Source organism: Salarias fasciatus, chromosome 20, assembly GCF_902148845.1.
Source record: "Salarias fasciatus chromosome 20, fSalaFa1.1, whole genome shotgun sequence".
Taxonomy (NCBI): Eukaryota; Metazoa; Chordata; class Actinopteri; order Blenniiformes; family Blenniidae; genus Salarias; species Salarias fasciatus.
This window is the reverse complement of record NC_043764.1, coordinates 7,384,942-7,411,840: the sequence shown is the minus strand read 5'-3', so window position 1 is coordinate 7,411,840 and position 26,899 is coordinate 7,384,942. Positions and strand designations below refer to the sequence as shown.

Here is a 26,899-nt window from a genome sequence, read left to right as displayed (position 1 = left end):
TTGCATGATGGAAATAAAAAAAGAAAGAAAAATCGCATTTCTAGGAATCGGCAGCGTTTATGGTGAAAGTTTCCAAATCCAGGGGGGCATTTGTTAATGCAATTCTTCGGAGGATGACGGACTGATTGTGTAAGATAAAGGCTATCCCTCCTCTGTATCCAGCTGTGGTGATGGCGGCTGCCGCGGGTACTGTGTAACAGCCTCTGCGCACCGGAGCCAACCATTATCAGAGGAAAGGAGAGAGAGAGGGTGAAGAGGAGAGAGAGGGAGGGAGATGCAAGCAATAGGGGGAGGGGTGAAAAGGGAGAGAGGAGGAGAGCGTGATTGTGTGTGTGGATGGATGGATAGTAGGCTTCCACCGGGCTGTGCCGCCGCTGCGAGAGGAGCGCACACACACTCTGAAGGATAGTGTGTGAGCCAGTCAGTCAGTCAGTCAGTCAGTCGGTGTGCGTGTGTAAGCCATGTTGGATGTGAATGAACGGGAGGAGAGATGCCGCTTCAGCGCCGCTCCTAACGCTCAGACCTGCGGCTCCACGGACCACAGCGGGTAGATGCCAACTCTCCAGGCCGACAGAGAGACGGGGGAGCCTGGGGGACGGTGTCGGGCGGTGCCGGCGGTCCTGGAAGTGGTCACCTAGCCGGAACGAGAGGAGAGAGAGAGAGAGAGAGAGCGAGAGACAGACAGAGAGAGTGGAAGGCGCACTCGAGAGGGAGAAAGGTAGAAAGAGGGAGAAAGGAGGGGAGAGGCAGCGAAAGGAAGAGACTAAATGGCTGCACCGCTACCGGGCTTCACCCCGCTCCTGCTCTCTTCTCTGGCACTCCACCTGCTTCTCCTCGGCCCTTTGTTCGCCCTCACCCCGGGGACGGTGAATACAGGAGGGGCTTCCCACGGATTTACCCCGGGCCTCTGCGACCGAGACGCCGGTAAAGTGAGCCAGCAACAGCAGCGGCGGCGTGCAGGAGCAGGGGAGTCGCCGGGGGGCAGCTGGAATCCCTCCCCGAGCAGGTGGACCGTAGAGCGGATACAGACTGGAAGATGCTCCGGAGTGCGGCTCTCAGGAGAGACGCCGGGTGGATTTCAACGGGACGGGGTTAGATGGGCGCGGATAGTAAGACTGAGAGGAGCCGGGACGTTTTGGAGGAGTGCAGATGGCCCTCCGGCTCCATCACCACCACCACCGCCCCCTCCTCCTCCTCCTCCTCCTCTCCTCCACCCCGGGTCCGATGGCGTCGGCGCAGGAGAGGGAGTGGAGAGTGGAAGGATGGAGAGGAAGGGCGTTGTTTCACTTCCAGCATCACCTGTTTTCACCCCCTCGCCGGCTCAAAACGGAAAGAAGAGGGCAGTACAAAGGACTAGAGCGCGCACGAGGCGCTGGCCGGCGTCGCGGCCACACCTCGAGAAACGTGGTGTCTCCGGAGCCTTTGTGCACGCCTCTGGCCTGCGCGGGGCACCCGGAAGTGAAGGGAGGAGAGAGGGAGAGGTGAGAGAGAGGGCTCGTGAGGTGAGGAGCACCCCGACATCCAGGCTGGGCTCCGGTGATCATGCCTCCTCACCTGGCCCCGGCCCCAGCGGCTCCTCCCGGCGCACCCGTCCTCTCCCTGGATGCGTTTCAGCTTCACGCGCCCGTGCTGCAATTTACATCTCCAATTCCAATCGCACGTTCACCGACAATTCAAACTGTATCCGGGCATCAAAATTGGATTACATTTGTCATCCTCCAACTTGTGATCCCTCCCCGAGCCTCTCTGTTGATCAGCTCCAGCAGCAGTCAGCTTCCAGGGGCCGCAGCGGAGACGGGAGCCCGGGCGGTGCGGACAGGGGGGCTGGTAATTATTCTCGTTTGGGCAGGCACAATGTTATCGATCCCAGCAGCAGCGGAGAGGGTGGTGATGATAGCAGGTTGACTGAGAGCAAAAAGGAGAAGAGGGGGGCTGGAAATAGGGGCGATGGTGAGGAAGAGAGGGACGCAGACAGCTGTAGCGCGCGGCGTGTAATTAACCGGGGTGCCAGTGGCTGGTCACCTCCTCTTCTTGAGGTTACAGAGGGGGGTGGAAGAAGAAGAGGAGGAGGGATGAACCACGCTAACAAACACATTAATTTATCTAATTACCCGGATAATGATTTGGCTTTCCCGATCCTGACGCTCCTGCGTCGGACCGATAATGAGCCTCAGCAGGGGAAACGTGTACCGGCAACCAGGGACCAGAGCCGTCCAACCCCGGGGGAGAGCAGGGAGGTTCCCCGTGCTGGCTTTAGTTGTTTAGACAGACAAGAAACAGGGGGTGGATATTTGTCTGAGTTTATGGTTCCCGGGGGAGTCGTAGCTCAGAGGGATTCCCTCATCCGCTCTCCCCCCAGTGGCATCACAGAAACACCCGGCCAACGATCCGAGTCCAACAACGGCGCCGTCCCCAAAACCGCGTCACAATATTCTGGCCCGGTGCTCAAAACGCCCACTCAGACACAAACAGGCGATTATTCAGAAAGTGGAAAACTCTCCGCACAGCTCCGTCTATCTGCTGAAAAAGTGAGCGCAGCCTCGCAGACAGAGTCTGCCGGTGACTCAGGGTTTTTCTCGCTTGTTAAGTTTCCCGTTACGTCTCCCGGTGTTGTTGTGTCAGCCTTGGCTCCGGCTCGGCGTTTCCTCGCGCAGCCTGATCCCAACGCAGTAAAACAGATCTCAGAATTTAACCTGAGTTCACGGCGGGGCGACTTTCCACCTGCGCTTCTCTCGCTCTCTGCGGCGGACGCGCTTTCAGCACCACGGACAGCTCCGCCAGACGCTCTGCGCGTCTTTTTGTGGAGCGGATTTAACTCCAACAGTAACAACAACAACAACAACGAGGAAAGACAGAGCGAGGAGGTAGATGGATACGGTCGTGAGGAAGAAACAGAGAAATCGCCGTGGTATGATGAGACGCAGCAGCAGGATGTGTGGGAGAGTGCATTGCGAGAGATGGTCCACGCGAGGTGCGCTGACAGCGTTTCCACCGACTGCGCGGCCACCGCGCGTCAGGACCGAGTGAAATCCAGCGAGCAAGTGCCATTAGAGCCCCGAGGTGTCAGACAGGCAGATAAGCGGCAGATGGGGGCTGAGGGAGAAAGGGAGAAGGACGCAGAGAGGGAGGGAGAGGGCTCGCAGGGGTCCGCCGCTGCTGCTGCCGCCGTTTGGGGAGGAAAATTACAGGTGGGGGAGGGAGAGAGAGAGGCGCGGCTGGTGGGAGGGAGTGAACCACGGGCTGTGCAGGAAGATGAGGAGGAGGTGAGGGAAATGGGAATAACAAAGGCAAACCAGGCAGAGGAGAGAGAGGGAGGGAAGGGTCAGGACAGGGGCAGAAACACCGTTATCACACAGTCAGATAGCAGAGGAGGGGAAAGAGAAAGCCAAGTGGATGAAAGCCATGAAGAAAGAGAGGGGGGAGAGAGAAGGGTGGAGAAGGAGGAGGAGGAGGAGAAAAGGCACAGTTCAAGGGGAGAAAGGAGCCTAGAACGACTGATAATAATAGCAGATGTTGATACCCCACAGCAAGATAGAGAGAGGAAAATTTTGATGCCCTGGTCTCGATCCAGACGTGCAGCCAACAGACACCCCCATTTTTCCCAGTATAACTTCCAAGTGCAAGTCGCTGAGAACCAGCCCCCTGGCACGTCTGTCATTGTCATGTCAGCCTCAGACCCAGACGCCGGGGATTCAGGCAGGACAAGCTACTCAATGGCCCCGCTGGTGAACAGTCGTTCTTCTGACTACTTCCACATCCACCCAGACACAGGTCTCATCACCACCACTCAGATTCTGGACAGAGAACACATGGATCTGCATTACTTCCGGGTCACATCCACCGATTATGGCTCCCCTCGCCTCTCCGGCACAACGATGGTGGCTATAACTGTTGCAGATCGAAATGATCATTCTCCAATATTCGAGCAGACAGAGTACAGGGAAACCATCAGGGAGAATGTAGAGGAGGGTTATCCCATCCTGCAGCTGAGAGCAACAGATTCAGACTCTCCCTCTAATGCTAATATCCGGTACCGGTTTGTCGGAGATTCAGCCACGGTAGCGCGGGCAGCTTTTGAGATTGACCCTCGGTCTGGCCTCATCACAACCCGAGGGTCAGTGGACCGCGAAACTAATGAGCACTACACACTCCAGGTGGAGGCCAGCGACCAGGGGAAGGATCCGGGGCCCCGCTCTGCCACTGTGAAAGTTTTCATCACCGTGCTGGATGAAAATGACAACGTGCCACAGTTCAGCGAAAAGCGTTACGTGGTTGCTGTGAAGGAGGACGTGCGGCCACACTCTGAGATCCTCCGTGTGAGCGCTACGGATTTGGACAAGGACAGCAATGCAGCTGTCCACTATAATATCATCAGCGGGAACAGCCGCGGGCAGTTTTCCATCGACAGCGTCACTGGAGAGATCCAGGTGGTTGCACCGCTGGACTATGAATCTGAACGGGAGTACACGCTCCGTGTTCGTGCACAGGACAATGGACGTCCACCTCTTTCCAACAACACGGGAATTGTCAGCGTGCAGGTGACAGATGTCAATGACAATCCACCGATCTTTGTCTCCACTCCATTCCAGGCTTCGGTGCTCGAGAGCGCCCCCGTTGGCAGCTCAATCCTCCACATCCAGGCCATTGATACAGACTCTGGTGATAATGCTCGCCTGGAGTACAGGTTAACTGACACCAGCTCCGATACACCATTCGTCATAAATTCTGCCACTGGCTGGGTGACTGTTAGCTCCATCCTTGATAGAGAATCTGTTGAGCATTATTTCTTTGGCGTGGAGGCCAGAGATTACGGCATGCCGCCTCTTTCTGCGACAGCAAGTGTGACCATCACAGTGATGGATGTGAATGACAACCGCCCCGAGTTCCTCCAAAAGGAATACTACGCCCGTCTGAATGAGGATGCAGCAGTGGGTACCAGCGTGGTGACTGTAACGGCGGTGGACCGGGATGTTAACAGCGCAGTGACTTATCAGATCACAGGAGGAAACACGAGAAACCGCTTTGCCATTAGCACAGCAGGAGGGTCGGGGCTTCTCTCCTTGGCGCTCCCACTGGACTACAAACAGGAACGGCGCTACGTCCTGACTGTCACGGCCTCCGACCGCACCCTCCATGACACCTGCCAGGTGCACATCAACATCACAGATGCCAACACACACAGACCCGTTTTCCAGAGTGCCCATTACTCTGTCAGTGTGAATGAGGACCGGCCACCTGGAAGCACTGTCGTTGTGATCAGTGCTACTGATGATGATGTGGGTGAAAATGCTCGAATCACATACTTACTTGAGGACAATATACCACAATTTCGCATTGATCCCGCCTCAGGGGCCATAACACTCCAGGCTGAGCTTGATTACGAGGATCAGATGACATACACTTTGGCTATAACAGCTAAAGACAATGGCATCCCGCAAAAATCAGACACAACATATGTTGAGGTGAATGTAAATGACGTCAACGACAACGCGCCTCAGTTCCTTAGTCCCAGATATCAGGGGACAGTGACCGAAGATGCCCCTCCTTTCACCAGTGTCCTTCAGATCTCAGCAACTGACCGTGATGCACATGCCAATGGGCGTGTTCAGTACACCTTCCAAAATGGGGAGGATGGAGATGGTGACTTCACCATCGAGCCCACATCTGGAATTGTACGGACTGTACGTCGTTTGGACCGTGAAAGTGTGCCGTTTTATGAACTCACGGCCTATGCTGTGGATCGCGGAGTGCCCCCACAGCGAACGCCGGTCCACATCCAGGTCACGGTTCTGGATGTGAATGACAATGCCCCTGTCTTCCCTGCCGATGACTTTGAGGTCCTAGTGAAGGAAAACAGTGCTGTTGGCTCCGTGGTTGCGCAGATCACAGCCACTGACCCAGATGAGGGGGCAAATGCTCAAATCATGTACCAAATCGTAGAGGGAAACATCCCTGAGATCTTCCAGATGGACATCTTTTCAGGAGAACTGACATCGCTCATCGATCTGGACTATGAGACCCGCAATGAGTATGTTATCGTAGTCCAGGCCACATCAGCTCCCTTAGTCAGCAGAGCCACAGTCCGGATTCGACTCGTGGACCAGAATGACAATGAACCCACTCTGCAGGACTTTCAGATCATTTTCAACAACTTTGTGTCGAATCGGTCCAACAGTTTCCCCAGTGGGGTGATTGGGAGGGTACCCGCCCATGATCCCGACGTGTCAGACAGGCTTCACTACACCATCGACAGGGGAAACGAGCTTCGCCTGCTGCTTCTGAATCACACCAGTGGAGAGATCCGACTGAGCCGAAAACTGGATAACAACAGGCCACTGGTGGCACCCATGCAGATCACTGTCACAGGTAAGACACCAAAATGTGGAGAAGGCACGGGTGTGTGTGTGTTTGTGTGTGTCGTCAGCTTAGATTCCTCTGTAGCTTCATTCAGTGTAACAAATACTGTGAAGATAAGCACTCCGATACCACGGGGTTTCGTGTGTTTGAGAGAAGAGGGTGATAAGACTGATTGACAGTCCGCTGAATTTTGTGTATTTCTTCCACTTTTCTGTCCGGTCTTTCTGTCTTGTCATGCTCATGAAGAAATTTGTGGTTTTTAAATGTCACCTAGGCTCTGTGACACACATTCAGTTTGATATGTGTGTGTTTTCTGCTGGTTGAGTTTGTCAGTGGCCAGAAAAACTGGGTTTTTCCACAGTGTGCTTTATGTGTCGGCTTTCTTTCCCTGTGACTTTTAAAGACAAAGCTGGAAGTTGAGGAAAGTTGCATTTTTTTTTTTTTTTTTTTTTTTTTTTAGATTTGTGTTGTGAAAGAAATCAAGCGAGGAGTATAGTAGAGCTCAAATTAGAATCTTCTGAAAGGATGCTGCATGAAGATAGTAAGTATATAGTAATTTATGAGATTTTCATGTCAGAGTAAAAAGGAAACATGAATATTTGAAGCAGACTTTGTTGAAGGTATTTGAAGATTGTTGTCAATTACGAGGACCTTGTCAAATCAGATCATTCCTTTTGTTGACAGCTGATATTGTATCACATCTTCTTTTGCAGCCGTTGTTAATTTCAGGCTTTAAAGCCACTTTCTTCTTGGTGGAGGTGGGAAAGCTGTCCAGTCCTGAGTGATCAATATGTCGGACTGCAAACAGTGTTTGATTGACAGGATCTGGGAGAAGCCTGGTCCAAGTTGTGAGAGCGATTCTGTTTAATTAAGGAAAACTTGCTTCACAGTGAAGCCCGCAGTTCTGACTGACAGCCAATTTCTGTCGCAGACTGCACATCCCGTTTTAATGGTGCTGCTTTTTTATTGCGTTGTTTTTGCAGTGTTTAACATTTCAGAAGGCCAGCAGTTGTCACCATCTCAGCTTAAATGACTGCACCGGTTGACCACTCACTGTGACGTCCACAAAAAGTAACGTTCAAATGTATTTCTGCGAGGCTCTGTGTGGGGCCTTGCCTGTCAGACAGGCCAAAACGTTTAGGATTAAAACCGTTTCCTATTAGTTGTATTTATTGGCTTTGATCTGTGTGTGCTCTCCGACTTAGTCTTGAAAATGAAGGCTTCACGAACCCTTCTGAGACTTCTTTACTGTCAGTGATCAAAGCCATAGAAAAGCAAATAAGCAAAAGAAAAGAGTGCAGCATTGTTGCTTTGAAGTAATGCTGTGTTTTTATTCTCTCTGTTGGAATTAGTCAAATAACGCTGGCTTGGGAGCGCGTGTGTGACCTGCTGCCCTATTTCCACAGTTTTCACACGAGCGATGACGTTGGCTCGTAAATATTCCTTTTGGTGTCATTCTGAGGGAGCGAGTGAGTAAAAGAAGTGTGTCAATGAGTGTGGGACACGTCAGGCCACTACGGGAAGCGATGAGTGATCGGGTGATTGATGGAACAAGCAAGTTAAACATGAAGAGACAGATTAGAACGGGTGAGTTCAGATGTGACTGTGTGAAGGAGTAGAGGAAAAAAGAAGTGATTGAGTTGATAAGAGGATGAACAGCTGCAAGGAAATGAGTGAACCAATGAATTAATTGGTGGGACGGTGTAATGATAGCAAGTGATCAAGTACGGTTACTTAGCTGCATTGAAACAGCTCTGCTTTTAGGAGTAATGTGTTCACTGATGGTTATTATGTAAATTATTAATGCTGTTTCACTTAGTTTCACTGATCTTGTTTCTTCTGTCATAGATAAACATAGTTGCACATGTGCTCCATCCTGCCTCCTGATACTGCGGTTAACTTTTGTGTTAGCCGACTTTTGCCTTCATCCACAGCCACCAACTCTTGCCTTACAGTGACAAGGTCTGGGTTCAGTTTCCGGTCAAACTCCTCTTGGTGGGGTCTGCATGTTCTCCCTGTGTGTGTGTGTGTGTGTGTGTGTGTGTGTGTGTGTGTGTGTGTGTGTTCTCGTATTTCTATCCTTGTTGGGGCCAAATGTCCCCACAAGGATAGCAAAACGTGGAACGACGTGCCTTGTGGGGACCTTTTTCCGGTCCTAAGTAGGAGAAACAGTGTTTTCTTGACCATGTTGTTGTTACTGAAAAAAGTAAAAGTGCAAAAACATTTCTTTAGGGTTAGGCTTTGTTGTGGTGTGGGTTAGGGTTAGGGTAAGGGTCAGGGTTAGGGGCTAGACATGAATGGGAGTCAATGGAAGGTCCCCACAAGGATAGAAATACGAGACTGTGTGTGTGTGTGTGTGTGTGTGTGTGTGCGTTTCTCCTGGATGCTCAGATCTTCTCTCACAGTCCAAAAACATGCATTTTAGGTTAAATGGTGACCTTAGATTGCTTGGAGGTGTGACTGTATATGAGTGTGTGTGTGTGGTTATGTGTCTCTGTGTTTTCGCCCTGTCATGGACGGATGACGTGTCTTCGCCCACCGTAAACAGGGTTTGGCTCCAGCGCCTCATGACCCTGCCTTTAGAGGGAGGATGGACTGAGAGGCGTGCGCAGTTGAAATGAGCAGAATTTACCAGCTTGATTACCACAAGCACACCAAAACATCACACAAGCACCAGAGTTTGACTTCCAACTGACTTCAGCTGGGACTGAAATGAATCAGGAATCCAACTGACAGTTCAACTACTGTGCTTGTAATCTTAACAATTAAGACATCTTAAATAAGAAATAATTAATAGTACCACAAGTTTTTCTTCAGAGGAAGTGAGTGAGGGGAAAGGTATGTTTTTAGGAGTGAATGAAGATGCAAGAGAGGTAAAGACAAGTCTACTTACTTACATATTTCAATGAAGGAAAGTGGAATAAAATTGACTAACGAGTGAGAGCCATGAGTCGGGCAGAGCTGCTGTGAGTGTGTGTCTTGAACAGCGTGTGTGCATGTTTGCCAGTGTCAACAGCGTCTCGATCTGCCTCTCCCTGTGTGCGTTCAGCTCGCTTCAACCAGACTCACAGATTCATTTCCAATTTTCTCACTCCCTCTCTCTCACTTATGAAATTCCCTCCCTCCCTCCCTCCCTCTGTCTCTCTCTCTCTCTCTCTCTCTCGCCCCTCTCTCGCTCTTGCCTGCTCTCTCCCCCCTTTTGCTCCAGGATTTGACAGTTATGAGATTATAATGAAACAACAGTGAGCCGGAGTCGGGCTCGGAGCAAAGCTGTCACTTCCATTGTGTGCTGTGTGTTATCTACGACTCCCCGTCCCTCCTTTACTCATCACTTTCTCCTTTCATTTTTCAGTCTAGCCTTCCCTGGAAGGATGTGAGAAGCATTCTTCATGTTTTATCTTTTCTCTTTTTTTTTTGTCATTCTTCGTAAAACATTTTTTTAAAGTTATTTTTAGTTCCTTCTTTATTCCTATTTTCATCGCCCCCTTTTTAACCTATAAATATTTGTTAATCTGCCTCGTTTGTCTGCTTCTCCTCTTCCTCATTTTCAGTCCTTTTCTCAAACTCCCTCCGACTTCCCTCAACGCTTCCCTGTAATCCTCACACAACTCTCCCGGGCTGTTTCTCCTCCTCGGCACACTCTTTGTAACTGCACTCCTCCATCTCGCTCTCCTCTTTTCTGCTTTTTCTTTCTCTTTTTTTTCTTTGCGTGCGTGTGTGTGTGTGTGTGTGCACTCATGCATTATTTGTGTTGGTACATAACGCTTCTTTGAGACGTGTACTGTGTCAGTGTGTGTGTGTGTGTGTTCCCTCAGGTGGCTCAAAGCATTGCACTTGAGGGTGTATTCACATCTTCTCAATGAATAATATCTGTGTATGCCAGAGACTGCTGGGCCTGCTCTCCTCTCTTCTTCTTCTACCCGTCTTTCGCTGTCTCTCCTCCTCACTCGTTCACACTTTCTTCCCTCACAGTCTCTCTTTTGTCTCGCTTCTTCCATCCACTTTCCCACTTTTTTTTAATCTCTTCTCTCCCTTTTATTCCTTTTGTGACATTTCCTTTAAAACTATTGATTCTCCAGATAATTGCAGTAGTTATGGTGCGTGGAGATTAAATGCAGCATGTGCGTGTGTGTGTGTGTGTGTGTGTGTGTGTGTGTGTTGGCACCAGTTTAAGCACACACACACACATAACCACATGCACACAAAGCAGGCTTTAGGGTCAGTTGGATGAGGCTGTGAACGGCACAGTTTGGCACACTAAACAACATTAGCCCAAGGTGCCCTTGAGCAAAGCAACCCCCAACTGCTGCGGTAGCCAGCAGAAGAGACCGCGGTTGCACTGGCGGATTCCCAGCTGTTGATGTGTGTTGCAGTCTGAACGTAGAGCCGAGTTTTGCTGGGAGTGAGAGATGTGAGGCTGGAGGTTGAAACGAAGACTCGGGAGGTTGACGTGTCAGACAGACTTGGTTTAATAGGAGTTTCTCTTCAGTAGACACCTTGACGTGACGCAGTCAGGCAACATGTTTATATCACAAGATGAGAGAGAAGTGCTGAACATTCAGGATCTTTTTATTGTGCATGGTGGGAAATCCTCCTTATTGTGCGAATAGCATCTTTATAGCTGTGAAGGGATCCTGGTAGATAGTGCGGTTGATTTTTTTTTTTTTTTGGTAATGTGAAGGATAAAAAACCTGATGCAACCTTATCCAGTTGATCTGGAGTGACAGTAGCATTCACCTGAATACACATCTTTAAATCTTTCTGATGCATTTTATTTTTTTCGGGTAGCTTATCTGCACCTGTTCTTTTTTTTGAGGGGGGTGGGGGGACTTCCTACTGAATGTCCTGAAAAGAAAGTAGAAATTGGCCAGAAGAGGTTGAAAAGTTGGCCAAGAGTCAGAAATTCCTGTTTTTATTCCTCTGAAGAATGAATTGCATTAATGTCATTGATAAGGTCAAACGATAAAAAGAAATAGAAAAAAAACACACATTAACCCTTTTATACTTCATGTTGAATCTTGACGCGTTAATGATCAACAAGCCAAACACTGATTTGATGCATCCGATCATATTGCTCAGAGTATTTCACAATACAGTTCATTGCATCGTAAAACCACTTCCAGTGCATATAGTAGGTCACAGCACTGATGCCAACTGGAAACTTCTGGGTGAATACGCCGAGGTTCTCTGTGTAAGGCTGCGTAATACGTTTACATCTGGGTCAGCTGAAGAGGGTCAGCTCCCAGGAGGGGACATATACGCTCTGAGTCATCCTCATTATGGATGATCATATCGTTTTACTCAGGGTTACAAGCAGAGCAGTGAGTCAAAGAAATAAAAAAAGGCTTTATCATTCCCACATCTGACTTTTATTTTCAGTGCTGTGGTTAAAAAGATCATCGTTTATGGCTGATTGTTGCAGAAATGCCAAAGAATTTTAGTTCAAGACGACAGAGAGAGCAGCATTGGAGGTAAAAGCAGCAGTAAATGTCACGAAGCAGTGTTAATATCGTGTTGGGATGAAAACAGGGCTTGCCCTTTGAACATCTTGGACGGATGCCCTCAAGGTTTAGTTTCACCACCGAAGTGCCTTCATATAATAGGACTTCCAAAGGGTGTGTGTGTGTGTGTGTGTGTGTGTGTGTGTGTGTGTGTGTGTGAGCGTTCTTGTATTTCTATCCTTGTCGGGGCCAAATGTCCCCACAAGGATAGCAAAACGTGGAACGACGTGCCTTGTGGGGACCTTTTTCCGGTCCTAAGTAGGAGAAACAGTGTTTTCTTGACCATGTTGTTGTTACTGAAAAAAGTAAAAGTGCAAAAACATTTGTTTAGGGTTAGGCTTTGTTTTAGTGTGGGTTAGGGTTAGGGTTAGGGTCAGGGTTAGGGGCTAGACATGAATGGGAGTCAATGGACGGTCCCCACAAGAATAGAAATACAAGACTGTGCGTGTGTGCGTGTGTGCGTCTGTGTGTGGCATTTTGCAGGTCAATCTACAATAGTTCACTCTCAATAGTCTTTCCACCGCCAATATACTTCAGACTGTTTTAGTCTTTTTTTTTTATTAATTATTAATATTTCCAGCATAAGTGGCGTTGGATTTCTAGATTTATGCTGTTTTATTACTATTTCTGTGGTAACCCTGGTCTTTATTTCTGACAAGCTAAAGAACAAAATCCATCTGTTTCTTTATTAACGAGTATCTGGCAATGCGATATGACATTTAGGTTTTAGTTGAGCAGAGAGTTTGGATCTTCTTCCTGGCGCTTGTCTTTTATTTTAATGCCCTACACAACACATTTTTGTCACTTTTGACATGGAAAGCCAAGCACAACACTCTGAATGACACCCAGGTATGAAAATATTCTGTTATCTGTGCTCACCGTCCCCTCTGAGGGTAAAGTAGCTTTGGACTCATCCTGAGTGAGAAGCTTTCTGGCACCGCTATTAACACCTTTGGCTTCAAATGTAATTGGACGCCATGTCATGTGAAGCAGTGATTTTTCTGGCAAACACAACAAGCCAAATAAATGTGTGCTGTGGGCATCAAATTATGCAAAAATAGTCAGATGTGTTTTACTAAATCATGCATGCATATTCATTTCAAAGACGCAAGCTTTTCAGAGAGAAATGTGAGAGCGCACAATACGAGCTCATCGCGTTGTGAACGCACGATGACCTGCATGTGTGCTGCAGCGTAGTGGCCATACCGTCCAGGGAAGTTTACACTTCCATTAAGAACCATTAGACGTACTTTCCACTGTCTTATTCCTGTTGGGATCAAGTTGCATCTACTCCAAACATCCAGGCTGTGGAGGTTTCGCCTATTCTCAGAGGCTTCAGGAGCTTTATGGCAGGTTGCTCTGCTGCGTAAACAACGTCCTGTAACAATGAGGCCAACATCAAGACTCAGCTTCTGACCTCAATGTGTTTTGATGTTGAACAGTGTTTCTGACACAGGAAGTTTGTGATAAAGCTAAAGATAACTGTACTCTTGCTTTGCTGAAGGAGACTTGCTTCTGTCTTTCTGTGCCTACCTGACATTTCTCTCTGTGCTCTGGTTTCCTCCTGTAATCCAGAGACCTTCTTGTTTGGTCAGTTGAGGCCTCTTAATTGCTCATTAAGCAGTGTTGATGCTGTGATGTACTCTGCTCAGTGCTTGCTGGTTTACGCTCCAGGCGTTACCCGTGTGGTGCTTGTGGACTCCTGGTAGCTTGCTTGGACACTGAACACCCTAAAAGTATTGGTCGGGACAAATAACATGATTTAATACTGGAATTATTCAAGAAGTTTGTTGAGTGTAGTCCTTTGTATTTATCTTTGCCCTCGAAGCAGGTATAGAAAGGTTGATGACCCCTGGTATAGAGGATGAATGAATAAATGAATATGTGGATGTTGTATGAGGTACTTCTTCATATTAAGTGCTAAACCCACACCGACCGCACTGAAGGCCGGACTACACAAACTACATGGCAATCAGCATCTCATCTTTGCATTATCAGTCGGTTTCAACGGTGAGGTGCAGACAGTGTAAAAGCTGCGTCACTCTTTTGAACAGCAGTGTTTCAAGTAGACAATCATCCTCTCTGTGTTGGTCCCACAAACGTATTAATAAATAACTATGATTGATTAGAATGAAAGATGTTAGTAAACAGGGATTAGTACAGCTTCAGTTTAGAGAAGCTCTACTGGCACAAGAGAGACTTCAAACTGTGAAGAACAGTCTGTGGATGCATAACTGATGATGACTTGGAACTTCTGGAGTCTCCAGTTTAAGACTGCTTCGACATTTGAGTTTGTGCTCTTGTGCGACTTTGGTGACAAATGATCCGTTTCAGCCGGCTGTGGATAAGTGACGCTGCACTGCTCTATAAAGCTAACATTTATTTTCTGAAGGCTCTGGTGGCTTTCAGAAGAGCAACAAATACATATACTCTTGTAAATATAGCATTCCTTATTTAGGACAAGCTGGCTCCCATCGTCTACATCCGTGCTGACTGTTGCTAAGTATGTTTTCACAGCCCAGCCAGATATTTCCAGGCAGTCCTTTAAGCTTGAAGCAAGCCAGCATGTGTGCTTTGTATTCAATCGGAATGATTTGAAAAATGTGACCACATCTGTTTTTTTTTTAAAGAAGATATGTGCTGCAGGAACACTGAATCGTCCATCCAGCTCGACTAAATGCTTTCTGTTATTTCATGCAAATCATGGTTGAGTGAGCGACAGCTAATTGCACGGATGGCATGTGTGTTTCTCAGCTTTCCATTCGTGCAGGATTTTAGATTTGCACTCACGTCTCTTCTATAAATGCCAAGTTCCTCCACAGTCATGCAGCTGTGTGTATTTTCATCTTGGAGCTGTTTGGCGCAGAAATAAGTCCACTTGATAACTGTGTTCCTGTGTAACAGTGTGCCTTTGAGAGCCGGTGCCACTGCTGTAAAGTAAGGATAAATAAAGCATTATTATGCACAGGTGGATCCTTTTGGCAGAGAAGCTTTTGGGCACGGTGGCTATGAGTGAATTTTCTGACAGGAGTTTTCAGAGCGCTCCGAGCATAACAAATCCACACTCCCTGCTGAGAGTTTTGCAGATGGTTGGTAAGCCTCTGGTTCTCAAATCTGCTTCTCGTCACCCTCTCTGTCATAAACAGTCCCCTTCAGCAGAAAGACGGGGGGGGGGAAAATGGCCCACCTCAAATATTACCCTATTATTTGAGGACATTTTCTATCTAATGTGCATCCACCTGGCAAACAGCTTGAGGTGGAACCGTTTTTCACTCAACAGGCTGCCGAACATCAATCTTTCATTAACTTTAGTCAGACAGATGTGCAGCTGTAACCCTCTCATATCTTCGGTAAGTTTGTAATATTTTCGTTTTTCCAGTAATCATAAACAGGGTGTCTGCTGTTTTTGGTGCTGTTTTGCTGTTTGCTGTTTTGTTTTCTGCTGCAAAACGTTCAAAGAAACTCCAACCGAACTGTTGGTTAAAGACAGAATTACTGAACGATATTCACATTGAAAGATCAGCACACGTCAAGGATAGCTTGCTGTCTTTTTAACATTTGGTTCATTTATTCAGATGTTTTGCTTTTTTCTTCAGTTTCATTTATTTTTTTAAATGCTCGAAATAAGTATCAATCAGTGCATGAAAATGTGCATTGGGTTTATAGTTCTCTCTAAATTGTATAGTTGTCTGGCAGACTGTTGAGGGTGTTCCCTGTCTTCTGCGAAAGTTGGGTGAATCGATCGATTTCATTGTATTTTGTTCCACCATGCTTCAACATACAGTGTTTAATTAACGAATAACGTTGGAAACACTAAAAGTCAAAAACGACAATTGCAAGAAAACCTGGGATAAAAGCTTCTCTAACTTTATTTTTTGTTAACGTTCATATGCCTCACTTGTTCTGCAATCAAAGTGAACTCTGATATGACTCTGTAGGAAACGCTTTTAAAATCTGTTCAATATACAAATGCATAATAAAGGTTGAAGACAGCTCTCCTAACCTTTCAGACTTTGAAGAGCCGAAGACTCAACAATGATTGGAAATATAAGTGTTTATAATCAGCATATTAATGACTTGTTTGTGCTCCAACAAGACTAAATGAGCAAATGTTTGAGTCAAAGCTGCCATCAGAGGAGAATAGGAAGTACATTAGAGAGAAAGTGAGGAAAGATCATCAGCAGACTGATACTTCAGCTCCATGTTTAGCATTGATTAATCATGACCGCATTAGCTTTACGACATTAACGCGATTACTGTAAACAAACAGGATGGCTGCAGAGAGAGAGGCACACAGGAACCCAACCTCTGGAGAGAAACACTGTGACTCACAGCGCTGGATTCCACGAGTCTGTTGTTCCAGGGCTTGAAAACTGAGCTTCACTTGATGTGTCAGGAGGTGGATCCTTCAGGATGTGTCTTCGTCTGCCGTCACTGTTACTCACTTGTCTTTCATGTGCAACGTTTGACAGCTCATCATAGGAAAATGTGACCATTAGTCTTCATATCGGGGGTCTTATTTTTTTCCTAATAGGAAAAACATGGGAAAAAAAAGTCAGTGACAGCAGCTCCTGTCAGCCGCTGCTGCTGCTGCTAATTGGGGGTTCGTTAAGTGCTCTGCCTGTTCAGGTTGACTGAGTTGGGTGTAATTATACTTGAGGTGTTTTTTTAAATTATTTGACTGTCATCTGATGGATTTCAAGCACAAGATATATAATATGACCTTCTCACATTTGTTGGCAATGTAGGCACAAACACTGTAATTCACCTCTCCTTTAGTTATTAAAATGTCACGTCGATATATTTGATATGTGTTTTTAGGTTGTATGCACTGACATTAAAAGGCTGGAGAACACCATGAAGGTGTAGAGCAGGGGTCTCAGGCACATTTTAGTTCAGGGGCCTCACCTTATGGGCCAGACCGATAAAATACTGCAATAATTTAAAATATTTTTTTTTTCCTTGTTGTGGAACAGAGTAGATATGATAAAGACATTGATATTTTCACAAAACCAGGCAATTGCTACAGAAATATTTCAAAATCTTGGCTTAAAGGCAATTTTAATGATACTTTCTGGTGCGAAATACAGCAAAAAAAACCCCAACTCCATCTCATCTTTTCATCTTTGGTGAAAGCACAGCCATGTTGTTAGCTTTGGATCAACTTTTTACTCAACTCGTTCTGTTTCCATTGGTTTTCCTGCATCATTGCAAAATATAAAAGTAAAGGATAAACATAACACGTTTTTTGGGGAGTTGAAAGGAGCCAAATCTGCATTGTTACTCCTGGTAGTTATGTAGAAGTTGCGTTGCCATATTACTGACATTCTCAGTATAGTTACTTTTCATTAGTGACTAATTTAATAGAAATATACCATTTTTATTTATGTAGTTCTGTTTTATTTTGGGGTTTTTTTTCTAAGCGGAGCAGAGTTATTTGTAGTTCAAATGCTATTTAGTCTCTCTGCGTGCGTTTGACTAATTGACACCTAAAAGTGTTCCTTTTCTTCTGCACCTACTGTGGTGAGTAGTCCATTAGTGCTGCGCTATTATACAGACCCCCTGAAGCAATGGTTTGAAAAATGTAAATTCAGGATGTTTGAGCTGACAGAAAACACTCAGAGTGTTTGGGGTGTTTCTGTAGAAATCGCCCCCCTCAGGTGCTCCGGTGATGTGTCAAGACACCAAATCACAGTCTGCACACGAGTTGAAATCTTAACCTACAGAACCTGACAACAAAATGTTAAATATTTAAGAAAAAATACTCTTTTTTTCCTTCCCCCTCATACACACGTTTTCTTTCCCAAACAGAAGACAGATGCGGGACGGAGGATGATGGCTGCAAACAGCTGCGAACCGACGCCACGTCTGCATGTTAGAGGGGTCACTGCGGATTTGTTTATAAGCACAATAGACACGATGGAGTGTATAAATGTGATACGGGCTCAAAGTGAGTGGTAACATGCGAGGGGGGCTTTTTGTACTCAGTGGTGAAGTTAAGTGTATCTGCTTTAATGTAAAGGATTAGTGCTTCTGTTGTAAAAGACTGGTTTAAACCATTATGTTGCCAAGGCTGTTGTGTGTGTGCGGGTGTGTGTCTGTGTGCACGTGCGTGAGGTTGTTGCTTTTTTTTTTTTTTTTTTTTTTTTAAATACACTGCTCTACTTTACACTGACTATAATGAGTGCCCAGACCTCAGGGGCAGAAAGGCTTTAACAAACAAACAGAGCGCAGAAATCAGCTGACAAGCCAGCGCCTGGGTGTGTGTGTGTGTGTGTTTGTGTGTGTGTGTGTGTGAGAGATTTGTAATGATGCATGCATGCTGTTCTTAACGCTTGTGTTACTTCACCAGCCTTAATGTATGGTCGGCTTCTCTCCGCAGCAACCTATTTATTCATTTGTTTATTTGAGCGTAAGTGCCACTCCGGCTGTTCACATGTCGGCGCTCTCTCAGGGACTTGAGGCCATTATTTCTTCCTCAACTGTCAATTCCTGGCTCCGTTCTCACCTCCACACACTTCATGTGTGTTCAGATAAGGGCAGTGTTTGTTTAAGAGGCAGCTCTGCCTGTTTACCGCCTCAACCCGAGGGCACCTCGCACAGCTGGAAAGCCCTGGCAGGGTTTTCCTGTTTGCAAAATTCAACCTGCTCTCGCGTTTTCCGAGGGCCTTTTTGGAGGACGGCGAACACGGAGGAGAGGCAGGAGGAGGCCAAACAAAAGGGATGTGACAACACGCTGTGAAATGGGATTTAAACCCATGTGATTGTGAGTACATGGGCTGTGGAGTAATAGGCTGAGGGCACCATGACCGTGTTTAGTGCGTTTCTGAGTGCTGCCATGCGGCTTTTGTTCGGTGTAAATCCAATTTCACTGTTTTTTGGGGGTTTTGCATGCTTGTTGTAATGTATCTCCCCTTTTTAGGTTTTTGCCCCACTTTTAATCCCAACTCCTTCAGCATCAAGGGTGCAAACAGTTCCAGCCAGACCTCGAACAATGACGGCATTAGAGCCATGTGTGAAGGTCTGAACCTTGTAGGGATTTTGAACTACCAACCCTGGCAGCTTCAGCCTTCACAGCCTGAGCCACAATGAATAACATTAACAATATAAAGAAAATAAGGGATTGTGAACTACACTGAATATTAACATTTTGGAATAACTAGTGAATTTCTGTTGGTGGGGGATGAATTTTACTCAGTTTAATCAAATATACCATGAAAGTTATCAAAGGTTTTTTTTTTCTTCATACTGGAAAGATTTCAAGGATTTCATTTTTACAGTCAGCTGCAATTTCTGTGAGTCACAGTCCAGTGAATAAACAGCAAAGAGCTAAAAATAAATTAAAAAATTAATCTAAATAAACTCTGGACCCTGCATTTCAACTATTTTGTGACTCCAAGTTGGAATCAAACAAATTAAATGACAATTTAGCATATGAGAACAGACGACTCAGTAAATTGTGTTTTGCTTTCGCAAAATCATTGTGACTCATGCATTGTGATTCCTGCTTCCTCTGCAGGCACCTGTTTTCACACTCCACCAGTTTTTTCTGTTGCCTTTTTTTATTTGTCATGAAGAAATATGGCTTTTGTGTTTGTATCCACCACAGTGCAAACATCACTGGAACAGGAAGTGAAAGCTCAATCTTCCAGTGAGTTTTGAAATCTTCAGTCTGTTGCATCAGCCTCCTCGTCCATCCTCCGTCTGTCTGCTCTGTTCAGTTTTCAGAGGAAATAATGAAACCTTTTCAAATCGCGGACCTTCCCAGTCCACACTGCATGAACTGGATCTCCAAACTCTTTCTTGAGTTTCCCTCCCTTGAAGTAAAATGCCAGGTCTGGGCTTTGTGACCCGCCCTTCTCGCCCGTACTGCAGCTTTTCAGAATGTTTCAGGAGCTGTTTTCAGCTCCAGCTGTGGGCTTCAATTGTACGCTACTTTGCGGGGATATTTCCGTCCGGGTTTCCAGGAAGCGAGCTCGGGATGCTCTGACATTCAAGAAGCTTTGAGCATGCTATTAGTCAGGCTACCTGGTACGGCGAGATAGCGCTGAACTCCCTCAACCCTTTGAAAGGCAGGGACCGAATACCCACAAAGCACCTTAGTGCCGAAGCGCTGATCAGAGGCCAGCCCCTCTTTCACGGTGGGTTCGTGCTCATGCAACCGTGGGACCTGGCTGATGATTCCAGATCAGCGTGTTTATTCTTAGTTTTAATGCACGCCAGCCAAAAGCTCTCCCTTCCCTCTTTGAAGTGCGGACGCGCCGAGGGGGGGGAAATGCTGGCTCGAAGCCCAACGGAGCTGGGAAAGCTCGCAGGAACCCTCTTCGAGTTGTTATTGACAAAAAGCTTTGTTTTCCCGCTGCGCTGAGGACGCCGGAATAACCTTCCATTTGTGACATTCTGAGTTTGGATGTTATTAATGTTTTATTGTTTCCATGCACGCTAAAGTGGAGTGGCGTGAAGACAGGGCGATGCATTAATTATAACTTCCCAGCATCCTAGAAAGATTACCTGTGGAAAGAGAGCTGCCGACACACACGAGTGTGAGACGAAATGGTGGGAGTTGAGGAGAAATTGAAGGGTGGAAAGTTTGCATCAGCGCTGAGAATGGAAATTTCCTGGACCTTATCTGGGATTCAAGGAATCAGTTTTCTGTTTTCCCAATGAAACATTTGTCCTGGGCCTCCTGAGATTTCCAACAATCTTCACTTTACTCTTTAATAACGATTTTAGAAGAACTTTCTACCTGTTGGGTGTCCAGGGTGGCATCGGTTGTAAAATCGCCTTTTAAAACTCACACTTGAGGTAAATTGAGGAATTCCTGATGCCGAACTCCTGAACAAAAAATTGACTTTTATGGTTTTTCTTTTCTAACCTTCAGATGGAAAAAAAAAATGTTATGTGTTTTCTTTCCCACAGTCCAAAATGTGTGTAGGGATAATCGGTGCCTCTGAATCCCTGTTGAGGTTTTCAAGTGGACATAGTGACCTTTTTTATTTAATTTTGACTGTTCATTTACATGGAAACGACATTTTGAAGACCTGAAAAGTGCAGCTTTGTGGTGTTTTTTTGTGTGTTTTTAAAGCCGACTTTTAAAAACGAAAAGTGCGGCACTTGCATACCACGGCTGCATCAAATGGCTTTTCTGTACGTGCACAATTACTTTACTAACAATAGCGATGACAGAGCACTGGTTTGTCCTCATTAATAGCTTCAGGGGTCAAAGAGATGAAGAACTACTGTCCATTTCCACGTGTATGACAATCATTACTAATATCCTGTTAGAATGTGGAGCTTTTCTGAAGCTAAAACAGAAAAGTGATGCTTTACAGCAGATCGTTTTCATGTCATCATGATTTTCTGTCTCTTCCTATGTTTGACCTGTGTTGACCTGGCCGGGACAGACTCATGGTCAGCTGGGATTGAATCTAATGCAGCACAGCCCTTAGATGAATGGATAGATGGGTGGAACTAGTGTGGTCTCCCTGTGATTTACTTTTTTTCCCAGTCATTCCATTTATTTGCCCAATTAAAAGAAGGTGGACGAGGCTTTCTGTGGTCGTAAAAGTAAAAATTAGCATGTCAGGTCGAAGCACCCGAGTGCTGTCAGAGGAGGCAGGTCAGTCAGTGGCTGTGTACTTAAAAAAAATTAAATGCTTTGTATCATGTTTCTGGCCTTCACATGACTGCATGTGGAAAAATAAATGGCATGTCCTCCAATCATTTAACAGAAGCTACAAAAATATATACTATATTTGAGGTAATTTTACCTTTTCGTGTGTGTTCAAGCTTCACTGTCAGATTTTAATAGCTCCTCTGTGCAAACAAACCTCTGAAGGCTGATAAAATCACAGTGAAGTTACAAACCATCAGGCCAAACAGGCTGTGACACTTCTGAGTACCATTTCTTTTTTAAACCTTAGTGTGTTGCGTGATTTGTCGAGTTGTCAAATACGGCGCTCGGAGTGACACACTCGTCCCCTGTGAGCCACTAAACAGTCCCTGCAAGGCTGTGATTTAGAGGGAAGACTTTCAGCGCGCCTGGCACAGGAAATTGTTGCGCTATTGTTTTTCTCTTGTCAGAAAACAGACGAGCGCACAGACCGCAGGAGGCCATCATGCCTTCTGCACACAAAACAGAGCGTCAACAAACGCAAGACAACAACCAGCCTCTCCAGCAAAGGCTGCGGGATGCGGCTCCTCTGATCGATGGGACTGGAGTGTGGGGCCGGGGAAACGGCAACAGTCATGAAAATAAATGGTATTTTAATCCTAAAATGTAACGTTGCGTAATATAATCCCCTGGGTTACAGCAGCATGTCTGCATGTAGATACTTAAAGCAACATTTTTAGCCTGCATGTTGATCAAAAATTGACACAAATTTGTTTTTTGTTTTTTTTTAAAGAAGACTGTGTTACATAATAAAGACTAGTTTATATCTACATGCACTTCAGTCTCTGAAACAGAAATAAAAAAAACATGCCTTTTCACTCAGTTCCACCATCTTCAAACAGCTTCGGTCACCTTTTAGTTTTAAAAAGCTGTTCATCAAGACTGTCGTTGCTCTTACTACGTCTGATATGAGTACATGTTTGGTTAAGTTTAATATTTGACTCACAGACTTGGTCCTAAGGAATTTCATTAAACCTTGAAGCTTGAAATAATCTTTAAAATGGTCCCTTTGTTGCTTCTTTTCAACATTTATCCATTTAACTCTATAGAAAATAGTACATTCTACTCCATGTGGCAGCAAACTCAAAGAAAACTGACAACTTCAAATTCATATGTAAATAATGAAAAGCAGCAATGAAAGGAAATGTTATGAAGAGACCACTTCAGAGATGACTATCCTTTAGATCCCACGCTTACTTTAGTTATTTTAATGTGATGTTGGTTTGATTGGAGAGGAGCTGGAGTGAAATGTGTGGTATTGTTCACTTCTTATGTCATTAAAAGTCTGCTTTCAGGGTCATTTTTCTACATTTAAGTCACCTGTTGGACCACAGCTCTCCTCTGACACACATCCTGTTATCCGCCACACTTTCAAAACTCAAGTGGTATTACATCTGGGATGAGTCAAATCTGTCTGCTGCCTTTACATACATTATTCTCAACTGCAGTGTCAGTGTGTGTGTGTGTGTGTGTGTGTTTGTGCGCGTGTGTCAAAGACTGGGTCCTATTCCAGCAGCTTATCCCTGGTCTTTTCACAGATCCCTGTCTCATTTCAATGACAATGAGGGATCAGTGTCAATTAGTGCTGCGTCTCTGCTTTGTGATCCTCCGGGTTGATAATAAATCTGGCTTTTAGGCCCAGAAAGATGAGGTGTCGTTTAATTATTCCACCCGCGTGTATTACATGGACGTAAAATCTAGATACTCTCCTTTTCTTTCTGTGTTGTATGATATTAGATGTTCTTTATTTTCACCAAATACATGTGTGTCTGTACACACATGTATGGAGAGGGCTTGTGTGTGGTTTTGGTGCCTCCTCGGTTCCTCTCTGCTCTTCATAGCGCCACTCCTCCTTCGAGCTGTTCATTTATTACGACCGGCTCTGGATTTCGTGTGTGTTGGTCTGTGCTTGTGTGTATCTGTGTGTGTGCGTGTGTGTGTGTGTGTGTGTATTAGAGGTCAGTGGGGAGTGAGGCTCCTCATAATCCGGTAATCAAACCAGCTGCCACCAGACCCAACCCCCAGCCTGCCTTCCTCTCTCTGTCCTCCCTCTCAGCCTCCCTGTGTCTTTCACTCCATTTTTTTTTTCAAGCTTTTTGCCATTTTTATTTCCTCCTTTCCATCTTTTGAGAAAACATTAACACAGCAGCTGGTTTGATTATTTTAAATTTCTGTTATTATTTGAAAACATTTTACTGATGATAAAGGAAAACACCATGTCCGGACAGAAACTACAAAAGAGTGATTTTGCGTTGATTTCCCACCCACAGAATAATACAATCTTTCTTTTCCTTGTTAAAAATCCTTCCCTCTCTTGTCACCACTGCCTCTTCTGCTCTTCCCAGTTTTAATAAACCTCCTCTGCTCTCCTTCACCCTCTGTTGCTCTCCGTCCCCCTCTGTCTCACCCCTCACCCTTTACTCAGTCACATCTCCCCATTTCCTTCTTCCTCTCGTTCTTACCTTGTAATGCATTTTTAAACACAGGGGCTACTCACGTAAGGCTTTTTTCCTCATTATCTGTCTATTATACTTCACCTGCTTTTCTTCTCAGCAGTGGGTCTTTGTGCAGCAGCTGAAAAATGCATCCTCACGCCGGCGCGGCTGCATGCACGTGTGTTCTTTTGTGGCATATGAGCCCACATTGTCCCTCCAAATTGCTTTACAAGCTGAAGCAGTGCTGCTTGTCTTTAGTGTGGATGAAACACACCCTGGTCTTCGGGTGCGGAACCGATGTTGCTGTCTGTGATGTGAATCTGTTTCTGTGAATTACATCCGTGTGTTTTGTGGGCTGGACAATAAAGAGGAGCTGTGTTGAATCTGTGCAGAGCAGGCCGATGTTTTCGGGCCTCTCTCTTTCTTCAGCTTGTTCAGTCTCAAGCCATGGAGCCTCCTGCCTTCTCGCAGACAATCGGAGGTTCAAGAGGGTCAGTTTCCGCTTTCTGTCTCTGAAACATGCGATCAGACAATTTCATTGTCGGTGCTGCAGACTGCCAGCAGGATGCCAGGCAAACATCGTTCCTCAGCGTGTGTAAAATATAACACATTTTCAATGAATCACTTCTGCTTGTCAAGAACAATCTGCAGCGACGCTTTCTGCTAAATGCTGAACGTTTGCACGCTGTTAGTAGCAATGCTACCTTGCAGATGTTTTGAAGGTATAATCAGGTAAAAGCTAATATTTTAGTTTTGCATTTCCAAAGTGATGGTCCGGCTGTTCATCCTCTGACACTTCAGATCAGAGGTTCGCTTACAAGCTTTACCAGGGAGTAACAAAAAGGTGGAGAAACACTTTAGTTATTTAGAGATTAGAACATGATGGATCCTGTGAACTTTGTTTCTTTGCAGTAAAGAGCTGTAGTGGCTGCTATTTACAAATATTTAGTTTATCTTCTTCATCGAGCTACTGTTGTGTGTTTTTATAGTTAATAATTGACTCATATCGGATGGGAATGTCCGTTGAAGTGTTTAAAGGACGTCCCTCTGACTTCTGTCTGCTGTCAGCGCATCATGTCAGGAATTTGAAAAAAGTGCCGTGCTACTGCGTGGTCATGTGTGCCAACATAAATGATGTGGCAGCCCAATTCCAGTTAGAGAAGTATGATCTTATGACATTACTTGAAAAGCGAACTTCTGCCAGCTCCTGTCTCTGTTCTTGCATCGTTTATGTAACAATCGGAATTACCTCTGACAGCTCCAACTACAGGCACCGAGAGCTTCCCTGTTAGTTACGATCCTCTGGAGACGGCCTTTGGCAGAGTTTTGACTTATTTTTGCCTCCAGCACAAGTTTATTCACTCAGTGACAAAACGCTGTGATTCATTTTTGAGTTAAAGGCAGCATTAAGTCTTAAATGTCTTCATTAAACATGAACTGATTTTGGAACTGATCCTGGATGCTGCTCTGGTTTGTTTTTTGTTTTTCCCCTGGTGTTCAGATATACTGTAGATATACCTACTCTTTTGGCTTACTTTTTCTAGTTTTTTTCATCTTTTTCCCTTCTGCCGTTGGTTTTTATGCCTGATCCTCTTCCTAAACCAGTGCCAGCACCCTCACCCTGTGGGCTTTAATAAATCCTCTCGTGGACTGTATGCTTGCCACCCCTGCACCTGTACACGACAATAACCCGTTCTCTGTCTCTCTCACGTCAGATGGCGCTCACACCATCTCGGCCGGCTGTGTTCTCCGAGTCCTCATCATCACCGAGGACATGCTGGGCAGCAGCGTCACCGTCCGCCTCCAGAACATGTCCCAGGAGCACTTCCTGTCGCCGCTGCTCAGCAACTTCATGGAGGGCGTGTCGGCCGTGCTCTCGGTGCCCGTCGAGGACGTTTTCATCTTCAACATCCAGCCGGACCTGGACGCGGCGCCGGGAGGGATCCTCAACGTCAGCTTCTCCGCAGCGCTGCCGGGCGGACACTTCTTCCCCTCGGAGGCCCTGGAGGAGCAGCTGTACCTGAACAGGCCGAGGCTGACGTCACTGACGCAGATGGAGGTCAGTACACACACACGCACACACACATAAATATGACAGGGAAACAGAGAAACGAGCACTGACGCATGTTTTTTATCTTGTGCATAGTTTGATAATATTCACCAGTATCCATCATGAAATCATCATGAAAGCAGTTGCTACTAGAAACACACCAATGGCAGTCAGCCTGACTGTTTAGGATAGAAAACACACACATGTAGCATTCACACTTGCTGTATGTTTTTGGATTTACCATAATCTTTTGAAAACAGTTTGTATTTCTAGAAATAGGCCTGAAAAAATGCTGGAATATGCAGCTCTAAGAGTTTCGCAGGACAGCGGAAACAGGAGACAGTAAAACGAGTGAGGATGATGGACTAAAGGGAAGCAGATCATGATATTAGCTGCAAGAAAGAGATCGGACTGAGAAATATGGTGCGAAATATAAAGACTGTCTGTAAGGACTGTATCTGGTTCTATAAAATACAATTCACAATTTTTCTGGTTTTCAGTCAAACAGTTTTAAACTTCAAATATTGTCGAAGAGCTTTACTGGAATCCTGAAGTCTTTTGGACACTGTTGAAAAATTTAAGGATCTTCAAAGATTGAAGTTGCTGTCAGGAAGTTCTTTCATTATTGCAGCATGAAGGAGAAACACTGTCAGAGGCAGAGACGGCAGGTCTCTAATGAGTCTCTTCATCTGATTCTGTGGTTTCATAGTTTTAACATCATGGCGCCTGATCGTGGTGTTGTCGATGTGGAAACTGATCCACTAACAGGATGCACTGAGGATCATGTCTGACTGACGTCTGACGGCTGGATTACCACAAATTTCATCTGTAAACTTCACCAAGATGTTTTCTTTGTTGTATCTCAGACTTTGGCACCGATCAC

The 26,899-nt window shown here is 45.8% G+C and overlaps 2 protein-coding genes across 2 annotated transcripts in view; both read left to right on the top strand.

Moving 5' to 3' along the window:
• The first annotated feature begins 321 nt into the window (after positions 1 to 321).
• LOC115408553 (zinc finger protein ZIC 5-like) lies at positions 322 to 1,831 on the top strand. Its single transcript, XM_030119379.1, has 2 exons — positions 322 to 1,590; positions 1,758 to 1,831. Exons 1-2 carry the CDS (start codon positions 768 to 770, stop codon positions 1,829 to 1,831), a joined length of 897 nt encoding a protein of 298 aa, XP_029975239.1. The 5' UTR covers positions 322 to 767.
• A 207-nt stretch (positions 1,832 to 2,038) lies between these two features.
• The window catches only part of celsr3 (cadherin, EGF LAG seven-pass G-type receptor 3), a 115,509-nt gene continuing 90,648 nt past the window's right edge, over positions 2,039 to 26,899 (top strand). Inside the window, 2 exon segments of the mRNA XM_030118563.1 lie at positions 2,039 to 6,366; positions 25,682 to 26,025. Coding sequence (XP_029974423.1) covers positions 2,073 to 6,366; positions 25,682 to 26,025 — 4,638 coding nt within the window. The 5' untranslated portion in view covers positions 2,039 to 2,072.

What these genes read in the sequence shown, in the direction of transcription:
- LOC115408553 (XM_030119379.1), top strand. Translation starts at nt 768, where the DNA reads ATGGCTGCACCGCTACCGGGCTTCACCCCGCTCCTGCTCTCTTCTCTG. An exon ending in CGGCTCCTCCCGGCGCACCC is followed by an intron (nt 1,591 to 1,757) that starts GTCCTCTCCCTG and finishes TCTGTTGATCAG; the next exon opens with CTCCAGCAGCAGTCAGCTTC.